At 43.8% G+C, this 27,814-nt stretch overlaps 1 protein-coding gene and 1 long non-coding RNA gene across 4 annotated transcripts in view; one reads left to right on the top strand and one right to left on the bottom strand.

Moving 5' to 3' along the window:
* Positions 1-27,814, top strand: part of PDE8A (phosphodiesterase 8A) — a 117,089-nt gene that overhangs the window by 68,520 nt on the left and 20,755 nt on the right. For 2 of the 3 annotated variants that reach the window (XM_032469012.1, XM_032469010.1), the window contains exons 4-12: positions 3,847-3,903; positions 4,629-4,683; positions 10,153-10,241; positions 14,013-14,091; positions 15,636-15,773; positions 18,066-18,154; positions 19,738-19,789; positions 19,877-19,919; positions 25,348-25,425. In XM_032469012.1, the coding sequence (XP_032324903.1) occupies positions 3,847-3,903; positions 4,629-4,683; positions 10,153-10,241; positions 14,013-14,091; positions 15,636-15,773; positions 18,066-18,154; positions 19,738-19,789; positions 19,877-19,919; positions 25,348-25,425 (680 nt within the window). The remainder of the gene's footprint in view (positions 1-3,846; positions 3,904-4,628; positions 4,684-10,152; positions 10,242-14,012; positions 14,092-15,635; positions 15,774-18,065; positions 18,155-19,737; positions 19,790-19,876; positions 19,920-25,347; positions 25,426-27,814) is intronic. The other variant, XM_032469011.1, reaches the window with a different exon arrangement.
* On the bottom strand, positions 402-26,084 carry LOC116660224. The gene is made up of 3 exons (XR_004315629.1): positions 26,074-26,084; positions 12,143-12,147; positions 402-474 (listed from the first exon to the last, which is right to left on the bottom strand). It is a non-coding gene; the product is annotated as an uncharacterized LOC116660224 (long non-coding RNA).

Below are 27,814 nucleotides of genomic sequence, written 5' to 3'. Positions count from 1 at the left end.
CTGCTGGCAGTGCTCTCTGAGCATGAACTTGCACCTGTTGACCTGACCTGCAAGCCCAGACCTGAGAGGAGGACGGCTGCTAATGCCGACCATCTAGCAAAAGGGTGCAAGGGAGACTCCCTGGACGCTCTCTGCTGAGGACTCTTTGCCAGGTTGACGTCACTGCCGTTGAAGGATGGGCAAACAGCATAGAGATGGAGACGTGTAAAAAGCTGCCAAATTATGGGAGGAGGGAAAAACAGCCTTACGGATGAAGAAAATTATTCTCTATAGGAAACTGAAGACCCTTTTAGAAGACATGTGCTTAGTGTACTCAGAAGAAATGAAGATGTATTTCTCTGTGCAACAGGAGCAGAGCTCTGGAATGAAAGGAAACGTTTTGTAAAGGGAGATGGAGGAAACAAAGCACTTCACAGAAACCCAAAATGCATTAACAGGATTAAAATCTATATTGAATGCAGAAGCAAGATTGAACTCAGAGTGCCGGATGCTTTCATACAATATCTGAATTTACCTTGGTCTGCAGATCCTTTTTACTGTTGCAAATTCCATTCTTTTCAGCCTGAAACTTATCCCACATGGCAGAGGGAACAGTGGCAAAGTACAAGTAATGGAGTTGCGCTCTTGTAAAATTTAACTCATTTTTTTAAATGAAATTTTAAATTGAAGTACTGTTGGTTTACAGTGTTGTGTTAATTTCTTTGTAGTGGAGAGGTAATTAGGTTCTTTTTTTTTTTAATGGAGGTACTGGGGATTGAACCCAGGACCTCGTGCACGCTAAACACACACTCTACCACTGACCTATACCCTCCCCTGTAAAATTTAACTCATTAAAGGGCTTTATTATGTTCTTGTAAGAACAAGTAAGCCTCCATAATGTGGCCTTTTTTCCAGTTGTAGGTGAAGACCATCAGAATTATTTGTAGTTGCCTAGTGTATCTTGAGACTGGTAGTTGCCCCCTAATACCTATTTCTACTCTTTTTTCTAACAATAGAATTCCTGGTGTTTAGCTACAAATACCACCACCTAGAAAATATACTGCATTCCCTAGCTTTTCTTGCAACTGGCCGATGGAAGTGACATGTGCGTCTTCTGGAAAGTGTCCTTGAAGGGAGAGTGCATACCCCTCTTCTTGCTGTCTGGAATGTGGATATTATGGCTAGAGCTCAGCACCTATCTTGGACCATGAGGAAGAAACCACGTACAGACCATAATAGAGAACCATAGGATGGAAGGAGCCAGGCTCTGATGCTGTGGAGTGCCCTTGCAGCCTTGGGCTGCCTGCCTCTGCACCTCTTTTATGTGGGTGACAAGTCCTATTTAAGCCACTATTCTGTGGAGTTTTCTGTTATGCATAATCAGGTCAAATCCAAATATTACCCCACGTAGCATGGTTCTGAGAGCTTCCCAGCATGCTTGTGCAGCCTTTCAGAACCTCATGCTGTGGCTCATGCCCCATCTTGTTTTCTGACTTCTTGGAATCTTCCTTCCTACTGTCTGGGTATGCATTTTGATGATGATGTATCACTTCTTTCTTAGTTTTCATGAATTCTAAAGTAAAGAGTGTTATTTTTCAACCCAGACTCCTGACTTTACTATTTCCTAGCCAGTTCTGCCTTCTTGCAGATCGGAAAAAGTTAAGAATACACCTCTGCCTTTTCATATAGCATTAGACCTCCTTTGCAGGGATCAGCTTGTCTCCAGGAAATCTGGTCTTTCCTTCCAAACTTTGTCCTTAGCCCAGTGCCCCCATCCCTGTATCCAAAACTATTACTGAGATCATCTGCTGATTTCTCACTTGCTATTATTCCACTTAGATCTCTATTTTTCTTGTAAACAGATGAGAGCTGGTTTGAGATGGTTGGCTGCACACTTAAATTGCCTTTTCTCCCTCTAAACCTTGGTGATATGATAGAAATATAAACATAAGAACAAATACAGTGTCCTGAGAAGTCGTGGGAATAACCATTTGTGAGTCCACGCCTTTCCTTCCTTAGCTAAGATTAGTGCTAGGGTGAGTACTAACCAACAGGTTTGGAAAGTGAACTGGCCTTGTCTGTGTGAGTGTCTGCCATGTCAGTCACCCTACCGAGCTTAAACAGCCCTTCCTGTGTGGCTCCTCCTCCAGGAAGGTGAGCATGGCTACTCTTCAGGCAGGGAGACTGTGGTTGGACAAGGGATTGGTACATGGTCAGCAAGCCCTGCAGCGGCCTGTCGAGAGGGCTCCTCCAGTACAGCCATGCAGAGTGCCCTTCAGGTTGGCTCCCTCTGGAGAAGCAGATGGAAGCTGGAGGAGTAGAGTGGACACTGGGAGAGGTGGATATGTTGGGGGAGAGAGAGGTGGGAGCCGCTTGTCCCATGAGACTGGTTGGTCCCGAGGGCTACTTTTCCATCCCTGAGCTACTTCCCTACCCCAGATCTAGTCTACCTTTGGACTCTAAGCCTTTCTCAAGCTGAGTTCCATGAGAAAATTAGGCCCCAGTGCCCTAAGGCAGGGGTAGGCAAAGGGGAACACAGTCAGGCCCATTCATTTATGTATTGTCTCTGGCTGCTTTCAGGCCACAGTGGCAGAATTGAGTAGTTGTGACAGAGTCTGTATGGCCTGAAGAGCCTGAAATATTTACTGTCTGGCCCTTTACAGAGCAATTTTGCCAAAGCTGACGCATCCATTGTAGATGATGAATTGACTTCTCTCTTATGCATCTGAAACAGTTATGTTATGCACCATCCTTGGGAGAATTGAGAAATAGTCACTCAAATCATTTTCTGTGTTCTGTGATTCAGAAGTGACACAAGTGATTCTTGAACTAACAGAACTGAAGTCATGCAGTCAGTCTCAGCTCTTCTCTGTCCCATCCTGGACACGGTCTCCAGGAGGCCAGCGTGCTTCTGACTTGGCTGGGGCAGCCTGGGCCTGGTCCACTCCATTCTCCTCCTTCTGAAGTCACCCTCCCATGTGAGTCCTCTTCCTTTCAGTCCAGGGGCCAAGTTCCTCCCTCTTCCTGCGGCCTGGTCCTCCTTCTCCGCAGGTCCTGCTTTCTTCCCCAGAGCAGGACGGGTCGAAGCCGTTGCATATCTCCAGTGGAGTAGTTCCTTTTCTTTCCACTCCTGTCACATTTATCTCTGATCTCTTGGCTGGATTTTCATTCCGCATGGCTTCCTGGGAAGCTGCTTCTCCGGGAGGATTGAATTCATTCCCTGTGGGGAGCCCTGTAGTCCTTGGGTAATTTCAGTGGAGCAATGTCTTCTACTCTTCTCCACCTGTCTTTCATTCTTCATTTTTCCTGTCAGGCATTGATCCTCCTCTTCCTAACTGATAAGATTATCTTGCGTTTCCTAGCTTGAATATTTATTGTAACTGTTTTTATGTGCATTCTACCTAGAAACTCTTCTTTGTGCTGCTTAGAATGCAATGGAGAGCTGACCCTTGGGCTTATTCACTCCCACCATAATGGCAGCCATAGCTTGTGTAATACACGTAAACTTGCATTGTCCTTTGGTGGGACGGGATAAATAACCCCTCTCACATAAACCCCAGGTAGGGAAAATTCTCCACCTGAAACAGCTTAGGTTAACAAAGGCCAGAGCCATGGGAAGACACATCACCTGGGCTAGCTGTTGTCTTCGCACCCCGTAGTTGTTAGGGTTACCAAGGATGCTGGTTAGGAGTTTGTCCCCCAAAGAGAGAAACATCACGTAGCCAAGAGGGTGACTCCAGAGTATGAAGGGATCTTTTGCACCCCCTTCTACCCCTCCCCCACCTTTAATTGTTCTACGAAAATTTTTTGTGTATTTATTTTTTTTAAGAATTGCTTTAAATTTATTTTAAAAACTCTTTTTTAAAGGTCTATCAGATCATCAAAACTCTCAGAAAACACAGTTATTATTGGTGTAGTTCGCAGGTAAGATTTCTTCTTCTTTCTTTCTTCTTCCTCTTCTTTTTTTATGTTGAGATTCAAGTGTCAGTGTAATTCTTGCTCTTAACAAGCCTGAATAACAGCTTGCAGGCTGTGACAGGCATCACCCTTTTTATTTAGTTTGGCTTTTCTTTTTTCCTTTAAGCTTTCATTTCTTTTCTTATTTTCTTTTACTTTGCCAGTTAAATTCATGGCAGGAGTTTCTACTCTCATACTAGGTTTTATGATTTTGGACTGACTTTCACTTTAGAAATAGGCAGACTACGAGAGAATTTCGTTCCTAAAGGATGATTATTTTTCAGGCATATTTCTTAGGGACTTCTAACTTCAAATATCTGTGAGGATTTGAATTAAACATAATTAGGGGAAACTTACATTTCATTTTAAAATTGGAGGTAAGGAAAGAATAAAAATAATTTAGTTTAAATTAAAATTTTTACACCTCAAATAGGTATATTGTCACTACTACATTCTGACTGTTGGTGTAATCTCTGTATTTCAAGCATTAATATATACTACCAAAAAGCCAAATATGAAACTAAAGCAGAAAACTATTTTCAACTTTATACTTTTGATTTGTATATTAATCTAACTCATCTAAAAGTACTCAATTGTATGACAAATGATATTATGTAAATTAGTGAATAGTTAAAGAGGTGAGATGTAATTGATAAAAACTTATTCTAACCATTCATCGTGTTCTTTTGAAGGGCTGATAGAGAAGAATCATCCGTAATGTCCCTCCTTGCTGCTGGCTTTACAAGGGTATGTACCCACATCTTTGTTATGCAAGTATAATTCAGTGTGAGAAATGACCTTATCTTAGTTTAGAGCCCAATAGTTGCTTTGAATTAATTTGAAGGGAAAAATTGTTGTCCTCGTGCTGTGTTATAGTTTGGCTTAACTTTGTAATCTGGTAATCTAATAATCCACAATACTTTTGCTTTCTTAGTCTCTCAAAACTATGCCTACCTAAAGTCATCTAAATGTAGTAAAATCTCCTTTAATGGCTTACTCATTAAAAGTTATACCATAGTAGGATGTGTTGTCATAATGCTTATATGTATACATGCATCTTAAAGCCAGTTCAAGGATTCTGGAAATAAGGCCAGCCTGAGATGGCTCCCTTTCTCTCCACCCCTGGTTCCAATCCGTTGGTTTCTCTTAAGCCAAAGGGCTCCTGAAGGCTTTGGTCAGCTGGTTACCAGTGAGCCTTGGGAATCATGATAGAAAGAGCTTACATGCGGCAGATTGTTGGGCAGATTTATAGCCCAAATTAGTATCAATGAGGTAGACCAGAAACCTCAAGCCTTGAGTTTAGTTTACGGCAGTTCTGGATGGTAGCACTCCCAGGTATCTGACGGAAGCAAATACAAATTCTCGCCAGAGGAAGACACTTTCTTTGGCCTCAGAGAAACTCTGCAAATAATCTTTCAAGGGCAGCAGGTAGCACTCAGTCAGCATTAACCAATCCATAGGAGGCAAGGCTTTGCAACTAAGAACTGGCAGGAGGGGAAGAAGACAGCAGAAACAGACTCACACACCCCTCAGAAATTAGAATTTTCAGGTCTGAGTTATAAAACAAATACACTTATTACATGTCAAGAAATAAAAGACAAGGCAAGCTTGGAAATATCTGCAAGGAATAGAAAACTATAAAAAGTGACACAGCAAATTTTAAGCAGAACATAATTAAATTTTGAGAAATACACATATAATAACTGAAAATTTAAAAACTTAGTAGATCAGAAGAAATTATCAAAGATACAAGGATACAAAAATAGAAAATAGAGAGGTTTAGAAATGTGGAGGATACAGTGTGTAGGGTTAGCATTTATGTAACTGGAGTTTCAGAAGGACAGGAGAGAGAAAAAGGCAGTATATTTGAAGAGAATTTTCCAGAACTGAAGAAAGACTATAGTCCACAGATTCCAAAATACCAAACTAGAGTAAATACAAAGAGGACACATCATAGTGGAAAAACAAAACAAAGAGAAGACCTTAAACTCAGAGAAAAAAATTATTTTCAGAAGAATGGCAGACTAACAGCTGGCTTCTCAGCAGCAATAAATGGAAAATAGAAAACAGTGAAATAATATTTTCAGTGTGTTAAAATAACCTTAACTGTTATACCTAGCATAAATACTTTAAAAAATGAGGGTGTATGTCCATACCCAGGTGTGCATACGTGCATATAATGTAGAATACTTATCTTCGTATATACTTATATAACATTATATAACATCCAGTGACAGCTCAGTGTTTAAATTCTAGACTGAGCAAACCCCAGGTGTCTTCAAGGTTTATGGGGAGGAAGACCCAAGGAATAGGAAATAACAGTGTGAAATCCGTCATAAACACTAAGATAGGAGTAAAATCAAGGGCATGGGAATGGGCTGAATTCTCCCATTAAAAGGATAAGCCATTTAGATTGGGTTACAGAAGTTCAGTTATATGACTTTGTAAGACAGTGATAAAACAAGGCTAATGATAAAGGAACAAAAAAATAATAATAAATAAAGGAACAAAGAGGTAGCCAGTACATGCAGACGAAAGGAACACAGAAATTCCAATATCAACATTAGATAAAGTGGATTAGGATTTTGTTTTATACACACGTAATTTTATATAAAAGCACACATTAGATTTTTATTATTACATATAGCTTTGTGGGTCTCCTTTTCCGGCGCCCCCCACAACATACACACGTATCAGCTCCTGTCCCCATTCCTTGACCTCCAGTCATCCATGTTAACTTGCGTGGGAACAACCAAGTCAGCCGGCATGGAGGTGAGCATTCCTTTAAGAATCCCAGGTTGGAAACTGTAGATCACCTATTCCCAGTGGATCTTTAGATCATCCCTCCCTAAGCTGTTGGGGAAAGCATCCTCATGAGGAAAAAAACTTCCCCAGGTAACTTGGAGGATCGTTATATTATTACTCTTAGGCTGCAAAACTGTCTGTTCTTTTTAACAAGGGCTTTAGATGCTTCTACTTTCTAGTGAAACTAATGAAGCTTGGGGCCTAGATTATTCATCTTGCCTTGTGTTGTTTGCTTACTTACAGCCCTTGGAAGTCATTAAGCTTTTTATTTGTAGGGGTTTGTAGACGTAGTGTTGGAAATTTGTGTGTTTGAAATTCTGCACAAAAAATTCCATCAGCAAGCTGCAAGGACTGGAAAGCGTATCCTGGTAGAAAGTCTAGTTAACCATGGCCCTTGTATTTTCTTAGTATAATTGAGTTATCAGGAAGCTAACTTGAAAATTGAAAAATAACCATCACACACACACTCCCACCCCTCTCAACTGTACCACTTAATCAAGATGTCCCCTGAAGCCTTTGCTGGAACTGTGTTTCGGTACATTTTCCTGTGGAGCACAGAAGCTTTAAAATTTTAGAGGTCCATGACTTAGGGAATACGGAGGTAGCAGCAGGCTCACCACTTTGTATGTGGGTGACCAGTCCTCAGAGACCATGCGTGCTAACTGATCTTCTCATGCAGAGTCCCACACCTTCATGTTACAGAAGGATACTGAGTTGACAGAGGGCATAGTGACAGAGCAGAGCATCCTGACCTAGGGGGAAGGTGATTCTCCCCAGTCTCATGGCTGATAGACAGTGGCGCCCAGGCTTGAGCCCAGCCCTCGAGCTGAAAGCCATCACTGCAGGGAGATCTTTGGGATTCAGGGAGCAGTCCGCTATTTTATGGATTGGCCATTGCCCAGGTTTTCAGAGTGGATGGAGACCTGCTTGCCTCTTTGGCACTGGAGCATCTGCCAACTAAAATCTCAAAGGTTCAGGTTTAGTATCTCTCAATACTGGTTGTGCATTAGAGCCCCCTGTAAAGCTTTGGTGGAGATCCTGTTTCATTTGGTGTGGGGAGGGGCCTGCACCACTGGTATTATTTTTTAAGGTTGCAGAGAATTCTAATATGCAGCCAAGGGTTAAGAACCACTAGGTGGGGCCCAGCAAGGTCGGTGGGTGTAATGTGCTGTGGATAAAGTGAGGTTGAGTCAGCTCAGGAGTGTGCAGAATTTGTGGCCCCAACCCCTTGTGTGGGATGGGTTGATAGGTTGGAGAGAGGAGACCAGCTGCTGTTTAAGCAGAGGGAATGGCAGCCTGATTCCTGAAGATCTCTGGACTTGTGAAATCCTTGGGACATGAGTGAAAGTTGGAGAAGGGCAGGAAAGATAGGATATTTAGACGTAAGAACAAAGCAGAGGTAGTGACGGGGAGGGGTAGACAGCAGGAGCAAGATGCTGTACTTGTAGTCACATGTGCTCATTTTAACCTTGATGTCCACCTTTGGGATAAAAAAGTTTGAATATGTACATTCACACCCAGTGAAAACTGGTTGCATGTGTGGGAGCCATTATACATAATGCATGTCTTCGTGTCCCAAGATCTTGCCTGCAGAGCACGTTAGTCCAAGCAAGCCCTTGGACACTGGGGACCCGTCTATCTCAAGTCCCTCACCCCTTGTCTGCTGGCAGTGGGCACACACTGCCCAGAAACCTCTTCTCCCTATTCCTGCCGGGTCAGCAGGGGGCGCCCGGGCAGATGGGCAGTGTTCTTGGGTGTTCCTGTGGGGTCACAGCTGACTGAGGAGTGAATGGCAGGGAGCACTCTCCTCCCCTCCATTGATGGGAACTAGTAGGCATGTCACCTCTCAGACTTCTGTGGGTGAGAAGGACTGTGCTTTGCCCTGCAGGGGCCCATCGTGCCCATGGCCAGCAGGCCTTGCCTTTCCTCTAGGGGACGGCAGTTGCCGTGCTTTATGTCTGTGCAGCAGTTTGTAGTTAGAGTTGCAATGGTCATCTAAGGTGGGTGGGTGGGAGCAGTATTGTCTTGTTTTGCAGGTGAGGAAGCAGGCTCGGGAAGGTTAAGGGCCTCGATGAGAATTATGTAGCTTTTAAGGCATAAACCCGGAGCTAGCTTTTCAGGTTGCTTGACACACAGACAAGACCCTGATCACTGTTCAGACAGGGGGATAGCTTCACTGGTGACAGAAGGAGCTCCACAAGGGCCCCATGCCCCATGTCCCAGATTGGCCTAGCTTTGGCTTGTAGTAGTGGCCTGCAGAGGTCTTGTCTTTTTTACATCTGAATGGAACTATATGACAGAGCACAGTGACTTCTAAGATGTCTTTGTGAAATATATAATTTGGTGGTAGAATGGGTTCAGGCTTCTCATAATATGTTATTTGCTTTGTTGGGATGTTTCCATTATGTAAAGGTTATTCCACAGCAATAAGACAGACTGGGCAAAGCCATGGCTCCGCCAAGACCTCTGCTGTGGAGGGTAATCCTCTGTCAGCTTAGTTGAGCTGCCCTTTGAAGTTAATATAGGAAAATGTTGCCTGAGTGGGAGTTACCTCTGGGAGATGCAGCTGCGCAGATATGTATAAGCGTATTTTTGCTTACTGTGAGCTTGCACAACTTGAAAGAGGACATATGCTATCCTTGAATAAGTGAATAAATTCTGAAAGTTAATATAAATAGAACTTTAGTTATTAAATTTCTTCCTTCTGCTTGTTCTAGCCTCTGCCAGTGACACACAGACACCAAAAAATCCTCTTCAAGGCACTAAAAGAAAAGTATTCTTAAGCCCTATTTTTTTTCTAATTCCATTTATTTACTACTTTATTGAGATACCATTCACATACCATGCAATTCAGCTATTTATTTTAAACTTGATGTAATATTACTTTTATAAAAGATATATATAAAATAATTATAATACAGTTCTCCATTTCTACTTCATTTCATGTGACAATATATCTCATACATCATTCAATGTAAGTACATATTCACATTCTTTTTAACAGCTGTGTGCTGTTCCATTAAATGGTTATTCTATAGTTTTTAAATTAATTTTTTAATTTAATTTTTTTCTCTTTCCAGCAAATGCCTTGCCTGTTTTTCTTTCTGTCTGTCTGTCTTGTCTCTTTTTTTCTTTATTGAGGTATAGTTGATCAAATCAGCCATTTAAAGTGTGCAACTCAGTGGTTTTTTAAATATATTCTCAGATCTGTGCAAGTGCTGTTTTTTAAAAGCAAATTTGATACTAGTATGTTTTCATCTCTCATTTCCGGTTCATCACTAAAGATAAATTATTTTTTAGATTTCAGCTACCAAGTTGGAGAAGTCTGTTGAAAAGAATGATTTATATATATATTATAATAATTTAAAGGTGCACATTTGTTTATCCACAAAATCCCCTTTCTGTTTGTAGAGGTATGTAGAAAACCCCAGCCCCATGGCCTGTTACAATGAACTGCTCCAGCTGGAGTTTGGAGAGGTGCGATCACAGCTAAAACTCAGGTAATTCTGCTGCTTCTGGGAAGCCCATCACATCACACAGGGCACCACTGCAGGAGAGGACTTCGGCTGTGGGCAGCTACATTTTGGCTGTAACTGACCTCCTACTGAAATGGGATGGGGTGGTGGGAAGGCATCTCTCCTCACACAGACTTCTGGAGTCTGCCTGAATGCCTAACAGGTGGTCACGTTAGTGATTGGAGACTCAGAGTTAAAGATGGAGCTCCAAATAAATAGCAAATGAAAAAGCAGGATGCAGAAGTATATATACTGAATTAATCTGTTTTTTGATTAAAAAAATTACTTAAACGTACATATACACCCAGCCCGTTAGCATTCTCTCTGGTGGGTGACATGTTTTCTTCTCTACAATAAGCATTTTGTAATTTGCTCTTGCTAAACATTTTTTTTAAGTGAAATGAGTGGAAACCTAGTTCTTTGCAGAGTGAAAAAAGCAGAAAAATTAGCAAAATTATGAAGTCGACAGAAGTGAAGGGAAAAAAGGCCAATAGCTCTGTCATCCTAGGTCTCTTCCTTGGATGGTCTGCTGCTCTTTAACATTTCCTTTACCAGGATCAAAATCATTCAGTTTGCATGTGTCCAGGGCTGAGAGAAGGGGACCAGAATTTGGAGTATTGAGATTAGTGGGGACCAGCACAGGGTTCCACATGCAGGGAAGGAAATACTTCGTAGCCCAAGTGAAATGAAGTGTGAGGAGGCAGAGAAGTGCTGCTGAGCAGAGGTGTTTCTGGGCAAGGTCTACAGAAGAGCTCCTTTCTGTTGCCAAACTGCAGGGAAACTTGAGATGGGTGGTTGCCCTCGGGCCTGCCTTGTCCTCTCTCCGGAGTCTTCTGCAGCCTGGCTGTGGCACTCCCACAGCAAACTGGGCTACCGCCCTCTCTCAGAGGAGAGCGGAGTTAGGTGCATGTTAGAGGGAGCAGGAGGTGATGTTAGTGCTTATTTTGTTGAATCATGATGCAGAAACAGACCAGGGAGGTTAACTGACTTATATCCAAGATCTCACAAACAGCAAATGGCAACGTAGTCCTTTAGGTTGTAACCCACATTTTAAAAACCATAATCATTGTCTGTCCTCATGTTCTGCTTTGTTCTCTGTGTGCCAGGAGGTATCCGCTCTAAAGGGAGATAAGCAAACATGAAGGGAAGGGGGAAGTGTGGGGCTAGAGAATTGGGAGCAATAGAGAGAAACTTGTTCTGCCAGATATTAAAATGCACTAAAAACTATAACAAGCAACTTTGTGTTGCTGCCAGATCAGTGAACTAGAGTGTAAAGTCTAGAAAGAAACATAAGTATATTTAAGAATTAAGAACATAGCATATGTGTTCAACGTGGCAATTTAAATCCACACAGAAAAGAATGGACTTTTCAGTGAATAGAATTGTGACAACTTGTTAACTACTTGGAAAGAAAATTAAGTTATATTTCAATCTCACACCCAGTCCCAAAATAAACTCCCAGTGAATAATGTTAAAAAGTAGGGCCACATAAGTACTGAAAATATAATTGAACATATGTAATTGAATGATGAAGTCTTTTTAAACTCAGCATAATGTAAAAGCCAGACTTCATAAAGGAAGAGAGTCAGATTACGCAACATAAAAATGTTAAACTTGTCTCAGTAAAAGTGCCTTAAATAATGTTAAAATTTAGACAAATAACAAACTGGGAAAAATACATTCATAACACACAGGACAGACAAGTTAATATCCTAAATATGTAAAGAGCTTTGATGAAACAGTTTAAAAATGGAAGCAGTAGAAAAAATTAAAAAAGATGTGTTGTAAACAGGCAGTTTATAGGAGAGATTAACAGCCAGTAAACATGAAAAGATGTTTAGCTTCACTGGTAAAGAAATGAAAATGATATACCATTTTTTATTTACCAGATCTGCAAAAATTTTAAAAGAGTGAGAAAACGCAGTAGGGCTTCTCACAGATCCATCTAAGCTTGTTATATCAGAGGTGGGAACTTACTTCTCATTGTTTTTTGATTCTTGCTTTTTTTTTTTTTTAAATAACAACCTTATTGAGGTATAATTCACATACTATCTCTTGATTTTTGTATGCCAAGAAATAAGCTTATTGGCTAAGCTGCTTTGTCTTATTAGCTAGACAGTTCGGTAATACCAGGAATAATGTGAAAGCATTGTAATTGTTAGTTTTCTTAATGTAATCTCCGTACTTCATGAACAAGTAGGTAGTTGCTTTCTTTTTTTCATCTTCTGAAGCATATGCAAGGAAAAAAACTGTAAGCAACCTAAATGTCTAGTCACGGGGAGTTTGCTGAATAAATTATGGCATAACTTTATAATAGAATGTTATATCGTTATTAAAATGATCATAAGGAACTAATTACTGACATGGAAAGATATTAATGTATATTGTTCGGGACAAGCAGATTATGAAACTGGAGAGTGTGATCTTATAAATATATATATTACATGTGTATTTACACAAGTAATTGCCTACAGCACCAACTGATACGTGTAGATGTTGGAATTTCAGATGATTTGATCTCATTTCTTTTAAAACAGATTTGTTGAGATAAAATTCACATGCTATACAATTCACCTTTTTAAAGTGCACAGGTCAGTGGCTTTAAGTGTATTCACAGAGTTGTGCAGCCATTGCCACAATTTTAGAATGTTTTCATTACCCTCAGCCCTAGATAACCACTAACCTAATTTCTCTCTCTATAGATTTGCCTGTTCTGGACATTGCATATAAAATAGAATCATACAATATGTGGTCCTTTGTGACTGGCTTCTTCTAAGTTAGCATAATGTTTTCCAAGGTTTATCCATATTATGGCATGTATCAGGACTTTCTTTTATGTCTGCATAATATCCCTTTGTATGGATATACCACATTTTATCCATCTGTCAGTTGATGGGACGTTTGGGTTGTTTCCACTTTTTGGCTATAAATGTTTGCATGGACGTATGTTTTCATTTCTGTTGGATGTCTACCTAGAAGTAAAATTGCTGGGTCATATGGCAACTCTCCGTTTAACAGCTTGAGGAACTGCCAGACTGTTTTCCAAAGAAGCTGCACCATCTTACACTCCCACTAGCAGAGTATGAGGGTTTCTCACCAACACTTGTTTTTATCTGTCTTTTTGATTATAGCTATCCTAGTGCGTATGATGTAGTATCTCATTTATTTTTATTTTCTAATTTTAAAAAATAGTTACCTGTGCAATTAAAAAGTGTTTTCAAACACTGAGAACATGGGACAGTGCTCAGAATACAAGGCTAAGTGGAAGCAGGGAACAAAGATAGTGATCTCGATGATCCCAATTTTATGGAAAGAATTTGTTGAAAACGATAGCTGCAGACGGTTGGCTGCCTCCTTTCTCCCAGGCTTTGTGTGGAGTTCTTGACTCCATTTTCTCACAATTCCTCATGAGGACCCTTCAGATGGTGAGAAGGGAGAACCAAGGAGGTTCAGTCACGTCCCACAGCCAGTGAAGGGCTGTGATTTGAACCCTGGCATGTGTTGCACCTGATCAGCTTGTCCTTAGATTGGCAGGAAAGGCACCAAATTGTGCATAGTCATGATTCCAAGTAGTGGCTTTGCAGGAGGTGTGTGCTTCTTGCTTTATGGTATTTCGCCTCTTCTTTTTATTAAATTAGCATTTGTTACCCTTATAATCAAATAACACATTTAAATAAATTAATGTAATATCCCAAGACTGTATTATATTCTGAAGTACTTACATTAATCAGTTCTTTTTCTTTCCAAACCCTAAAGGGCTTGTAACTCAATATTCACTGCATTAGAGAAAAGTCAAGAAGCAATTGAAATTACAAGTGAAGACCACATTATACAGGTTTGTTATTTTGGAAGTTTGTACGTCTGGATTTCTGGTTATATTTGTTTGCATTTTTAGGCTTGAACTCCTCTAATATGTTGTTTTCTTTTCCTGAAGTTCAAGGGACTAATTTTTTCCTTAGAAGATTGTCAGAATAAAATCTATAAAATACGCAATTTAAAATAAATTCCCTATGGGTACGAAAAGATTCTAATAATTACTCAATATACTAGAAAATAGTCTGTAGAAATAATGGCATTTGCAATTATTGTTATTATTTTTTTTGCTTGTTTATTTATTTAGCAAGGAGGGACTTTTGTCCAGAGGGTTATTTCTAGGGTGGGGTGGGGGAGGGACTATTTCAACAAGGAGAGGCTCTGACCATAAGGATTACACACGCTCACCTTTCCCCGTTTCTGAAGAGAGTTTACACCTACAGAAATTTGTAAGAAACTACTCAGAATTTAAAAAATAAACTAGTAATTACTGAACAGATTACGCATTATTAGTGAAGTGGGTTCGTGTAAGTGACTTGAGATAACATGGCTTGTACTTTTAGATAACAGGGAGGGAGTTGTGCCAGAGAAATGTTCCTTTTGTTTGAGAACTAGCTCCACTTTGATTTTAACTCTGAGCACTCCAGTTCTTCACTTTGCTCTAACTAGTAATTTCTAAGACCTGATGATGCGGACATTCAGGAGTTGTGCCCTGAGATGTACCGTGGGCCGGTGGTTGAGGGCACGGGCTTGGTGTCAGGTCAGGCCTGGGTTCCAATCAGCCTCGGCCCCTTTCTAGCTGAGTGCCTTCAGGCAGTTTACTTAATCTATCTGAATCTGCTCTCTCATCTGTACCAATGGGAATAATATTAACACTATCAACAGCCTGCATTTTATAAGGCTGTTCTGAGGACTAAATGAGTTTGCTTACTGTAGTGCCTGGCAAGGAAAACAGGCCCTAAACAGTATGATTATTGTTATATCATCATCATTATTTGTTATCAGCACACACACAGCTTTCTCATCCATTTTCTTCTAGCCTTACAGTCCTATTTGAAATTTAACCTTACATTTGCAAACACTTCCTAGTTCATAGCCTGCTTTCCAAAAACATTATTCATTTGCATCATATGAAAGAGACAAAATAAATGATTCATTCCCATTAAACAGATATGTAGACTGAGACTTGGAGGGGTTAAGTGACTAGTGGGAGTAGAGCCTGGGCATTTCAGACTCCCAGTCTGGTGCTTTATTCCACTGTATCATAATCTAAACAGCCCTTTTGTAGCAGCCCAGGGTCTGTCTCCATGCGGCTTCTCTTTGCCAGTGTCACCCTCCCTGGAGCCTCAGGAGAACACGGCAGCGAGCCGAGCCTGGTGTCGCCAGAGCAAAGCCTTCTCCAGACACCAGGGTTTTTCTGGGCTTGTGCCCTTGTGGCTTTAGAACCATCATAGTGAGTGTCAGGCTTCTGAGCTTTCTGAGGAAAAATATGATGGTTTAGGTTAAACACCACTCTTCAAAATTTTTTTAAATTCACTTGACTTTTTTTCTTTTGTCTCTCCCCAGTATGCAAACCCGGCATTTGAAACAACAATGGGCTATCAGTCAGGTGAATTAATAGGGAAGGAGTTAGCAGAAGTGCCTATAAATGAAAAAAAGGCTGATTTGCTCGATACTATAAATTCATGCATCAGGATAGGCAAGGTAAGTAAGAGGTCAGTACCCTTGTTACGTTCACATAACAGAGAGGGAAGGAAGCCGATTTAGCACTAAGCATTGCTCGGGCAGGTAATCTCAGGCTCACTCTTCCCAGAAGCTTGGGGAAGTGTACACCTGTTATGCCCATTTTTCAGATGAGGAAACTGAGGCCAAGAAAGTATATAACCTAATCAGCCAATAAGCAGAGTAACTTTGACACTGAAAATCATTGTTTTCACTTTAGTAATAAGTAAGTTGATCTTTCTAATCATCGATCTTCTAAGTGGTAATAGATGTTGGCAAGTAGTCCTGGGTAAAGGATTGCTAGTGAGCTGACACTTTCTCTGAACACACCTGAGCCCATCATTCTCTAAGCCTCGTTCATTCATTCAGCATGTTTTGAATGCCAGGCACTGTGCTAGATCCTGGTATAGAAAGAAGAGCACAATAAAGATTTCTTGGAGCACTCCTATTCCTGGTGCAAAACAGATAAAAGAGTCATTCCACAGTCGTGTGAGAAGTCACATAATCATGGTGCTGAAGGAGTAGACAAAGGCAGGCTCAGTCTGAAAGGTCATTTCTCTCTCTGAACAGTGGCTTCTGACAGCACCTCATAAGGTTTTAAAATATGATGAGGAGGAAGAGGCTACTGCTTTTCTTAGTTATTCTTAGGCTTTTCTGCTGGGCTCTATTTAACTTTTGGAAGTTGGGTTGTGACTGTTAATCTGATTATTCAGAACATTTGAAAAATTGGTGACCTGCTGTCCTGCCCACTGTCCGGAGGCCCCAGTGGAAGTGATGCCCTTCCCTTGTGGCATTTGGCCTGTTCCTGTCCTGTAGCACGAAAAGGCAGCCTGCATAGAGGGCAGAGGGGGCTCTACAAAGCATTTACTCCCACTTGGCTTGGGCCCCTTGAAAACACCGTGAATGGGCCTGTGTCCTTTGCTTTGCCATGGCTCTGAGCACACAAGATGGCCTTACAGTGAGAACAGGGAAAGAGCAGGCCAGCTGTGAGGGCCCAGTAGTGCCCTCAGGGTGGTAACAAAAAATGGGCACTGCTCGAATCCTATTTTGCCTTCAGCTTTTCTGTTGAGAATGATGATTTTCTTACTAGAGACAGAGGCAGGTCCTCTGGAAAGAGAGATGAAGGCTGAGATGGATGAAGAGACCCACAGAATCTCAGGCACACTGCGCAGGTTAGGCCCAGTTCCCTCCCTTGGCCAGGAGAGGGGCCCTCACACGTGGCAGCCAGAACAGCAGCCATCCCAGACCCCAGCAGCCTTTGAAGGGATTTGCCAGGGCCTCCCCTGTCTGGCGGTTAGGCCCCATGTCTCTGGGTCAGCCAGGGGTTTCGTTGGGAGGTTCCGTGGGGTGGGAGCCAGGGATGATGGCTCTCGTGCTCCTTGACCTGGCAACAGCATTTACAGAGAAGCGGCCCATCTCCCTCACTGGGGAGAGCAAGTCGAGATGGAGCTGAATTAGCTGTCGGCCCTGGCATCTACCCAGATCCAGGTGAACAGTGTCTTGCCTCATGAGTTATGCTGTCGGGCTCCAGGTACAAAGGGCCTCAAATTCAAACAGCAGGAAACCTGTTCTCTAAAATCTATCTATGCTATGAGCAGAGAATTTGAAAGATGACCGCATTATCTGCCTCCATACTGCTTTATTTCAAAAAGGGACCTGGTCATTTGTTTTGCATGTTCCCAAGTTCTGGGGGAGAATGTAAGAGCTGCCGTTTGTCCTTTGTTAGTAACCAGCTGGTTCGCTGGCAACACTGAAGCAGGACAGACTGCTTAGCTGGGCAGTTTTTTGAAGTGAAAGAATATATGGCTTTTCTAATTGGGTCTTCCTGGGCAGAAGGTGTTGCTGAGAATCAGCTGGCCCCGGGCGAACAGTGGTACCATGGTCAGTGGAGAGAGTCCAGATTGCACTGGGAACCAAAGTGGAGACTCAGAATTGGGCAGATAAGGGGGGCAGGGGCTTTGGAGTGTCAGATTCTTGGTATCCAATCAACTGGAATTTTTTAGGGGCAGTGGAGAAATTCTGATGATGTTCAGACGGAGAATAATGCCAATATGCCTCTCCATAAACCTCGTCTGCCTGTTGTTTCTCAGCCTTTCTCAGAAGGTTGAGAGAGAATTGTCAGATTATCCAAAATTGCATTTGGGGTTGGGATGATTTTTTTTTATCCTAATTGCTTTAGTAGCAATGGTAAATGAATTGGAACTTGAGGTGAAAAATGTTCTTGGGTTTAGCTTTGGAACGCAGTGTATAATGAAGCTTACATTCCATTTATAGGAGTGGCAAGGAATTTACTATGCCAAAAAGAAAAATGGAGATAATATACAACAAAATGTGAAGATAATACCTGTCACTGGACAGGGAGGGTAAGTGGAAAAAACAAGTACTCGAGTCAACATACCATGTTTGGCTTATTGCAAAATTTGCTTTAAATGCTTAAGTAAAAAACTGCATGCAGAAATTTATAAGAAAGACTTGTAACAAGGTCAGGTATTATCAAACAGCAGCCTTCCAGGGTAGTTCCTTGTGGTTACAGCCTGACCCTCCAGCTGGCAACCCAGAGCCACCAGACTTAACTTGAGTAGGAGACTAAAGTATCTAGATCTGAGTGTCACTCTTCTAAGCTGTGTGCTAAGAACACTAACGGGTGGACTCCCTGTATGTAAACGATTTCCATCTGACTCGATAGCCTGTGTTATTTCTGCACAGAACTATCAAATTAGATAAAAGTATTTTAAATATTATCACTTATGGAAACTCATATAAAGCAGATGTGACCACAGATTGGAAGGCAGTGTATATCAGGAGCCTAAAAATTTCATATGGTCTGTCTCAGAATCTACCTTAAATAATATGAACAGTGGAAAATTATGAATATGAATTGTAGAACACCCAGCAATCAAATATGCAACCATTAGAAATTATCAGAAAATTAAATTACGAGGAAAAATGTTTGATAATTGCAAAAGTCAAAATATAAAATCATACCTGGTGTATGATCTCAGTCATGAAAATGAAAAAAGGAAAAAAAGAAGAGGAGGAGGTGAGGCAGTGGTGGTTCTAACAGCTGCCCTTCCCCCTGGGTTGGGCTCTCAGTGCCTGGTAGACGTCCCTTCATTTAACCCTGACTGCAGCCCTGTGATGTCAGCCCTGTGATCATCTCCATTCCACAGATGAGGAAGCTGAGGCTTGGAGAGGCGAGGCTTCCGGCCCAGGTCCGTGGCCCGGCCGCAGGGCTCTGCGCTGACTGCACAGCTCACGTGCTTGGTCACCAGGCTTTGCTCCCAGCTGGCGATGGCCTCGGGGAGACGGGTCTGTGTGGGCTCTCTGTTCTGATTCTTTGCCTTTTTATGTCCTTTTCAAATAATTTTGGGAGAAGTATGTAGGGATTTGATTGCCAAGGAGAAAAACTGAAACAAACCAAAGGGGCAATAAATAATTATGTGAGAAGAGTCAGCAGCTTCTGAGCTGAGCCCCAGTCGCTTTGTGTTAAGACTCGCAGCTAAACGAGTTAAATGTGAACGCCCCCCAGTGTGGCCTTCGGCTGTTTCCATGAACGGCTGGGAGCAGGCTGCCTGTTGGAACTTGAAGAAGAGCATCAATATAAATGGTTGTGAAAATGAAAACGTGTCAGGGAATTAAAGGCTTTTGGTTGGTTAACATGAGTACATTTTTTAAAACATAGGTATTTTTTTATTGTATGTTGTGAAGACTTGGAAGGATTTTGTTGTCTTAACTCGAGTCAGCCTCTTTTCTACACAGACACCAGAGGGTGTTTGTAGACTCTTGTTCGTTTATTGATGGCCTTGGCCACAAACAATAGAAATGCTCTCTTCAAAGCATTGTATGTATTGTGAAAGAGAGAGCTCTTTTCATAATGAAAAGATGGCTACATATCCATCAGAATAGGGAGCCAGGAGAGAAATAATGCCTTGTTTTCTACTTGCAGAAAAATTAGACACTATGTGTCCATTATCAGAGTGTGCAATGGCAGCAATAAGGTATGTAAGGAGAGCCCGCGGCCCGGCAAGATTTCCCCCACTGCACAGCTAGGCTCAGAACTAATGGCTTCTAAAATTCATTTTTAGGCTGAGAAAATAACTGAATGTGTTCAGTCTGACACCCATACAGGTATGATGCCCCCTATTCATTCCTAGGGTTCACTGAGCTTTTGAAAAAAATCATACCCGACCCTCCCTCTCACAAGGTTGCCTGGTGCGTAGGTGGGACTGTGTTTTCCTGGCCCCGTGGCAGCATCTCTCTCCCTGATTCCCAGGCTGGTTTATGAGTCAAAGGACCTGAGCACTGGTGGGAGTTCTGACAGGTGTCCTGGGACGGGTCTCAGCCTGTGGGGAGAGAACTGGTCACTTCAAATGCATGGACTTCTGTGAAGATGTGTTGAGTGGAGTGTGCTTTGTTGGCCTGATCTGTGCTTTAAGAGGCAGCAGTGCTGGCTGTCACTACAGAGCTTCAGCAGGGACACTCCCGCCACCAGACTTCAGGGCGGTAGGTGGACCCTGTCAGACTTGCCTCACCTCATGTCTGGCTCGTGAGGACCTGTGCCTTGGACAAGATCCGGTCCTCCCAGATCTGTGATACTGGGAGTGTTTTCCCCTGGCCTGAAGTCACCTGTTTCCTTCTAGCAGAAGTCATGGTTTCAGCAGGCCGCCTTCCTGCTCTGGCCCTCACGGACGAGGGGCCAGGCTGGGACAGGTGCAGCTCCACGCCAGCTCCACACCAGAGGTTCTCCTGCAAGCCCGTGTGGACGCGGTGCAGCGCCCTGCCCTGCCCAGGCCGTGCTCTGGTTGCCCGAGGAGGAGACTGTCTGCATCCCTTCAGCTGCTGGTGATGTGCCTTCAGCAGGGCCGGAGCAGCTCGTTCATTCATTCTGGGCATGTTTCCTGTGTGGTTTTCTGAGCGTTGACTGTGTACAAGGCACAGTGCTGAGTGCTTAACTTAGAGGGCATTTAACTGAAGCCTGGTAATAACCCAATGGGGTAGACCCTTTATAGATGAAGTTCCCTTTTTACAGATAAGAGAACTGAAAGACTTCATGGTTTGCCAAGGATGTCCATCTAGGATGTGGTAGAGCTGGCCTTCTAATCCAAATGGTCAACTCCAGAGGCTTTGAAGCACGCGTTGGGACAGTTCTTGTGGGCGTGCCAAGAGCAATCAGGCTTTGATGTGAAAACAAGAAAGACATTGCTACCAGGGGACACATAGCAGGTGACAAGAAGTGGTCAGTAATGGGTGAGGAAGGATTCATGGTGCCGTGGTGACTCAGAAGAAGAAGGAAAAGTTCTCGACAGGGGAGAAGCGAATGTGAGTAAGAAGAGGGCTGTGGGAGGAAAAGCATTCCAGAAATAAAAACAGGCACCAGAGAAGGAAAGTACAGAGTGTGTTCCAGAAAGAGCAGGATTAAATTCTGACTGGTATAAAAGGTCAGTGTGGAAAGGAGTTGGGATCATGAAGGATCCTTAGATGCTAGGTAGGAAATTAGGGTTTTCATCTGAAGGCAGTGGGAATTTTCGAGCAGGGAGTAACGTATTGACATCTGAGCTTGAAGAAGCTTTTTGGAGCCTGTATGTAGGAGACTACATGGAAGCAGGGACCAGAGACAAGAATACCAAGATTGCCGTCGTGTAGAGGAGAAAAAACAGGCCAGGGCAGAATTCAACCAAAACTCATTGCACAGGCCTCAGGTGCCAGGCCAGGTGAATGTCTCTGCTTGTGAAAACCTGCTTTCTGCGTTTCCTCTCAGGGTGGGGGTGGGGGTGCAGGGGACAAGGAGATGGTCAGGAAAGGCCTTGCCAGTAACATGACAAGGTGCTATGGAGAAGAGGCTTCAGCATATTTTGCAGGTTTCTCATGTGCCGCCGGGGTTGGGGCCACTGATAGCAGCCTCACAGACCTAAAAGGAGTGTTGCTCTGCATCTGGAGAAAGGGCGCTTTCTCAGGAGGAGGAGGCAGTTACCATTGTGAGACTGACGCGAGCCCAGGGCTGACAAGCGCTGCAGACTTGGCAGTTTGGTGGTCGGTGGGTGAGACCCTGAGAAGGTCTCGTCCCGGTGCAGAGGAGGCACTCCATAAGCCCTTGAATGGTTGAGAATCTCTGAGAAAGCTCTCTGAAAGACTGCTCCCAGCAGAGTGACTTTTGGGCAAGTCACATAAGAAGCCTGGTTCTCAGCTTCCTGGCACCCCAGGTGGAGCCGGTCCTGGCGGACCACAGCGTTAGTGTCGGGATGGAGGCGGCTGTTCATGAGCACGGCTGCATGGCTTTGCTCTCAGGGCTTCTCTAGGGCTTCCTGGACTTACCCCACAGGCCAAGGAAATGTTGCTGACTTCCCTCTACTAAAAAGATGGGCAGTGTGGAGGGGTCAAATTTTACAGAACAGGAGGCCAAGAGCAGAGACATGAAGTTGCAGGCAGTGCTGAACAAGCCCAGGTCTGCGCAGGCCTCTTTAGCATCCTCCCGCCCGTCGGTGGTTGTGCAGCACTCCCGAGGCAGGAGGGCCTGAGCGAGCTGCTGCCTCAGGGCCTGCGGCCTGTGAGACGTCCGGCTCCCCCTCCGGCACGCCCCCTCGGCCATCCCGAGTCCCTGCCAAGAGCTGGGCACTCCCTGCAGGAGCAGGAGAAAGTTGTTTAAGAACAAAGTGCTATAGGGACTTGGGGCATAGCCTTCTTGTCAGGGCTGTCGGGAGCAAGAAGAGCTCGTATTTACAAAGAGGGAAAGTCACTGTAAAATGTGGAGTAGAAATGAAGGCTTGCTTCGTCTCCCTCCACACTGGCCGCAGCCCCGGCCTCGGTACACGCGCCGCTCCTCGCTCTTCGGCCACACTCTGCTCTATCGGACAAGCAGTTGCCTCCTCCTGGGGGTGCCTTCCTCCTCTTCTGGGTTATATCTGCAGAGCATCGCTCAGCTCCTCTCTCAGAGGAGACTCCGCTGCTTCCTCCTCGGGGCTCCTTCTGCGCTTGGAAATCATTACTGTCATTCTTACTTCACCCGCCTCTGTTCCCCTCTGGACCACCCTCTTCGAGGATGGGAACCGTACCTTACTCACTGTCCCGTCCCTAACGCCTGACTTAGAGCCTGCCACACGGTAGGTGCCCAGTGTATGTTTGTTGAGTGGCGAAAAGGGAGAAGGGTGAAGGAACAAGAAGTTCGCAGTGCAGTCTTATCAGCCAGCTGTGTGGACACTGCCCTCCACGAAGCTCAGAGGAAGGAGACACACTGGGGTCTGCCTGTGGGTGAGAGGAGGTGTGACTGGAAGGATGGGCGTTTGGGGAGGGCACAGTGCCATGTGTCGGAGGCAGATGCAGCAGATGTCAAGGCTGTTGCTGAGACAGTGGGGAGCAGCTGTGCTGACACAGCCCACGCGTGGTCAGGGAAGCGAGAGATGACAGGCAGGCTGTTGCAAGCGGACTGTTCCTGTCCTTGACCGCCAGCAAGTTCCTCTTTATCTCTGAGGTGCTGAAGGGTTTCGAGTAAGGGAGCCATGCACTCAGTGGTTGTATTAGTGGTACTTTGATTTGTGCACAGGCATATGCAGGTGTTTGGAGAGGCAGAAATGTCTGTTGAGGATCTGCTACGTGCTGGCTGTGCCGGTCACCTAGGAAAGGGAGATGGAGATTATTTCTGCCCTCACATCATTCCCAGCTGGTGAGGAAGACTGACAGTAAAGCCGGCGGTTACTCAGTGTTGGGATGGGGTGGAGAGGCATTAGGGGCAGATTTCCCAAAAGTGATGATACCTGAACTGCATCTTAACTGCATCTTCAAAGAGGATCGAGAGTTAACCAGGTAAAGGTGGCGGCACGGAGAGGTGCGTTGCTCAGTGGAGGTAAGCAGTTTGTACCAAGGCGTAGAGGTTTGGGAGGTGAACCAGCACCTCATAAATAGGTACCTGGGAGAGAGGAGGCCCAGGTACCACAGGACTCTGGGTGCCACACTGGAGAATTTAAGTCTTATCCCCAAAACAATAATGAACCATTAAAATGTTTGACTCGGGGGAGTGATCTGGTCAGATTTTGGTTCTGGAAGGGTCACGTGGTTGCCTTTAGAGTATGGATTGAAGGGGGCAAGGTTGGGGCCTGTGGGACCAATGAGGGAGGCTGTTGTTATAATCCAGAGATGACAAGTGTCTGAGCCAGGATGGGGACAGAGCAGGGACAGATTAAAGAGGTATTTAGGAGACTGAATCTGGAGATTTATCTGACCGTTTTAGGGAGAGAACCGGGGATGGGGTGGGAGTCATAGACGACTTGTCTCCAACTTCAGCAAAAAGGTAGATGCTGTTCAGTGACCTGGGATAAAGAGTGGATTTGGGGAGTGGCTTTGGTGAAGATAATGAGTTCATTTGAAGTGCCTGAGGGGTGGCCAGTTCAGATCTAAGTCGAGCTCAGGAGACAGGCCTGGGATAAGACGTGACACAGAAATTAGCTACAGCTGTGGGGAGGAATGTGTTGTCTGAGGAGAGAAGGAAGGCTAAGGACTGAACCTTTGGGAAACCAGGGGTGCTGAGGAAGGGGGAATCATGACAGAAACTAGGAAGGAATAGTAAGAAATGCAAGGAAAGCCAACATGGACTTGTGCAAACCAGGAGTTTCCAGAAAGAGTGATCAGTTGTCTAGAACCACAGGTCAGTCAAGTCAGGTAAGAACTGAATTGTGTCCTTCAGATGTAGCAGCGAGAGGCCATCAGTAACCTTGACGAGGTCACTGCCTGTGCCCACACAAAGGAGGATGTAGCAAGTAGAGAAGCTTCTCAATGGTGGGGAGGAATACCAAGGGCCTGCATCTGGGTCCTGGTTGTGAGCAGGATTCCAGGTGAGGAGGCAGAGAAGACAGAGCTGTGGTGGGGAGACCTGAGCCGAGCGCTGGCTGTGTGATCACTCGTCTGTGCAGCGGCTCCCAGTTTCCTCGTCTGTGAAATGGGGACAGGGTGGTGAGGCTACCAGCAGGTGCAGAGGCGGGTACAGGGAGGAGGGTCAGCTTTGCCTTGTCCTTGATTGGTGTGGAGTCAGGGGGAGAGAGGAGTCAAAGACAAGCCCTGCTTGGAGCCTCGAGGAGCAGTGGTGCCATCCCCGGGATGTGGGGTCAGAGAAACCAGTGTTCCCTGTACCACCCTCGAAAAGAGGGGCACACTCTTCCCTGGGACGTTTTGAAACTTGCATAAAAAGATTTTTTATCCTTTGAGGGAAGGATGGATGGGGATAAAAAATTCCCCACCTTCGTGTTCAGTTGTATAGAAGTATAATAGGGGAGAGTCTCCTATTCTGCTAGTTTTTGCATCATGGGGCTCTGTAATTATGTAAGCTGGAGACTGTAAAGCACTTGGTTATGACTGAACCAGGTGGGACACTTTGAGAAAGTCAGCTTCCCTTAAAACCTAATTGTTCGTAGTCTTCATTTCTGTGCACTGTGTTGATTTTTGTGGCATCCTAAATGGTATTTTGATTCTTAAATTTTGTTTTTTAAAACTTTTAGATTGGTAATTTTCCTAATATGTTAAAAAAAAAATCCCTTTGCAGAGGTAATTTATCATTTAATTGTTTCCACAGATAATCAGTCGGGCAAACATAAAGACAGGAGAAAAAGCTCCCTAGATGTCAGAACTGTTGGCTCTCGAGCAAGCGAAGGTGGGTCACAGAGACAAGGAGAAAACGTTCTCCTGTCCGTGTTGAACACATGAGGATGTCTGACGCTCCTTCCCGTCTTCTCCCCGGGTCACTGCCCGGACCTAGTTCAGCAAGGAGGGGACCCTCTAGCAGTCTGTGTCCACGTCTTCCTCCCCTGACTCCTTGGCTAGTGGATTCCATTCTGATCCTTTTGTTGGAGTCGGGGAATAAAGAAAAAGATACATTTTACCACCAATTCTATAGTTCATTTTCTAAACTGTAACAGCAGATGTCAGTTTATCTGCTGTAATCCTACGAGTAATGCATTTGGAGATTCTTACCATTATGGGCTGCAGTTTGCTGTGGAAGCTTACCTTTTGGTGGGGAAGTGACCTGCATTTTGGAATGTGAAAGACTTTTATTAAGCAGATAATTTTTAAAGGTTAGGTAGATATGTGGCATGAATGATCTCGTAGTTTTAAAAATGTAATGAAAATTATTTATGGTATGGAGGCAAATATTACTGCTAGCTGTGTATGTTCTTTGACTCAGAGGTGAATTGGGAAGCATATGCAGTTGGTAGTTACTAGATAAAAAGCCAGAACTTTGAAGGTTTTACAGCGGAGATCCAGTGCCTGCCCTCACGTCTTGTGCATTTGTTGTGAGGACCGGAAGACGTCCTTGCACTGGAAAGACGGTTCAGATCCCACCTGTGCTGCAAGGGCAGGGAAGCAGAGTGCTGTCGCAGGGATGAGAGTGGCCCATGGCCTCAGAATGACCTTGATTCAAGCCCCAGCTTCATCTGCTTTCTGGGCAACTGTGGGGGTAGACTTCTGAGCTTCCATTTCCTCGTCCTAAAATGGGGATAATTTTGCATCCACAGAGGATTATGTGGGGATTACACGAGTATGTGGCTGGGCGCTCATCCTCACTGTGGCGCTCACTGGTACAGCCCTGGGGCAGAGCCGAGCAGAGCAGGGGCCCATGCTCGCCTTCACCACTACACTTACTTCTGTTCATCGTTTAGATTACTCTGTCCATTTCTGGATTTTTAAGAGTTGAACATTTTTCTTTTAATGTTTTTGGTTTTTAATCAGTTCTTTTCAATTGACTTACAATAAGATTCAGATATTAAGTGTTCAGTTCAATACATTTTGACACTTCTGTACATCGAACTGTAGAAACTGTAACCACGCAAAATAGATACAGAAAATGCGTACACACGGGCACCCGCTCGTGCTCCTGTTCCACCACACAGGGACAACCATTGATCGCCTGCACCGTAGGGGAGTTTGGCCTCTTGTGCTTCATAGAAATGGCATCGGACAGGATCCACTCTGTGTGTCTGGCTTCTTTCACTCCTTTTAGTGTTTCTGAGATTCTTCCATGTTGTTAGGTGAATGTGTCGTACTCTTTTTTACTGTGTGATAGTACTCCATTGTATGCATATGCCGCAGTTCTTTTATCCGTTCTCTTATTAACAGCCCTTAGTGTTCATCTTTCCACTTTGTGGCAGTAAAGAAGGCTGCTGTGAATATTTTTATACAAGTCTTTTGTTGTGGACATATGTGTTCTTCTCCTACCTAGGAGTGGAATTGCTGGGCCTTGGGCAGCTGCAAACAGCTCTCCCGCGTGGGTTGTACTATGTTAACTCCATCACTAATCTGCAAGGGTTCTATTTGCTCATGTCCTCCCCACACTTGCTTATGCCAGTGTTTTAAACTTTAGCCATTCTGCTGGATGTGGTTTTGATTTTAATTTTCCTGATGACTAATGAGGTTGAGCACCTCTTTTGTATGCTTACTGGCTATTTGAATATCATTTTTTGTGAAGTGCTGTTCAAATATCTTGCCCATTTTTATCATTGGGTCTTATCATTTATCTTTTTCTCGTTGGTTTGTAGTAATTTTTTTTTAATATTCTAGATGTAGATACAGGTATTCCAAATATATTTTTCTTAGTCTGTGGCTTGCCTTTTCACTCTTCTAATGGTCTTTTAATGAACAGAGGTTCTTAATTTTAATGAAGTTCATTTTGTTGTGTTTTCTATCATAGCAAGTGCTTTTTTACGTCCTGTTTAAGAAATCTTTCTCTACCCCAGGGTCATGAAGAATGTTCTCCCGTGTTTTCTTCTAGAAGCTTTATTGGTTTACACTTTCAGTCTGTGATACATTTCAGATTAATTTTTATATCCAGTGAGAGTAGGGATCAAGGATGGATTGTCCCCCTGCAGGGGAAGCCCAGTTGGCCCATCACCGTATTGAAAAGCCATTTTTGGCAGTAGCACCGTTACTGTAATCCAGGTGGCTATATAGATGGTCTGTTTCTGGACTCTATTCTATTTAACTGTTCTTTTAGTCCATGCTTGCACCATTACCCATCGAACGCTACAGGCATATGGTACGTCTTG

Source organism: Camelus ferus, chromosome 27, assembly GCF_009834535.1.
Source record: "Camelus ferus isolate YT-003-E chromosome 27, BCGSAC_Cfer_1.0, whole genome shotgun sequence".
In the NCBI taxonomy this organism is placed as follows: domain Eukaryota; kingdom Metazoa; phylum Chordata; class Mammalia; order Artiodactyla; family Camelidae; genus Camelus; species Camelus ferus.
This window is presented reverse-complemented; position numbering and strand designations above follow the sequence as displayed.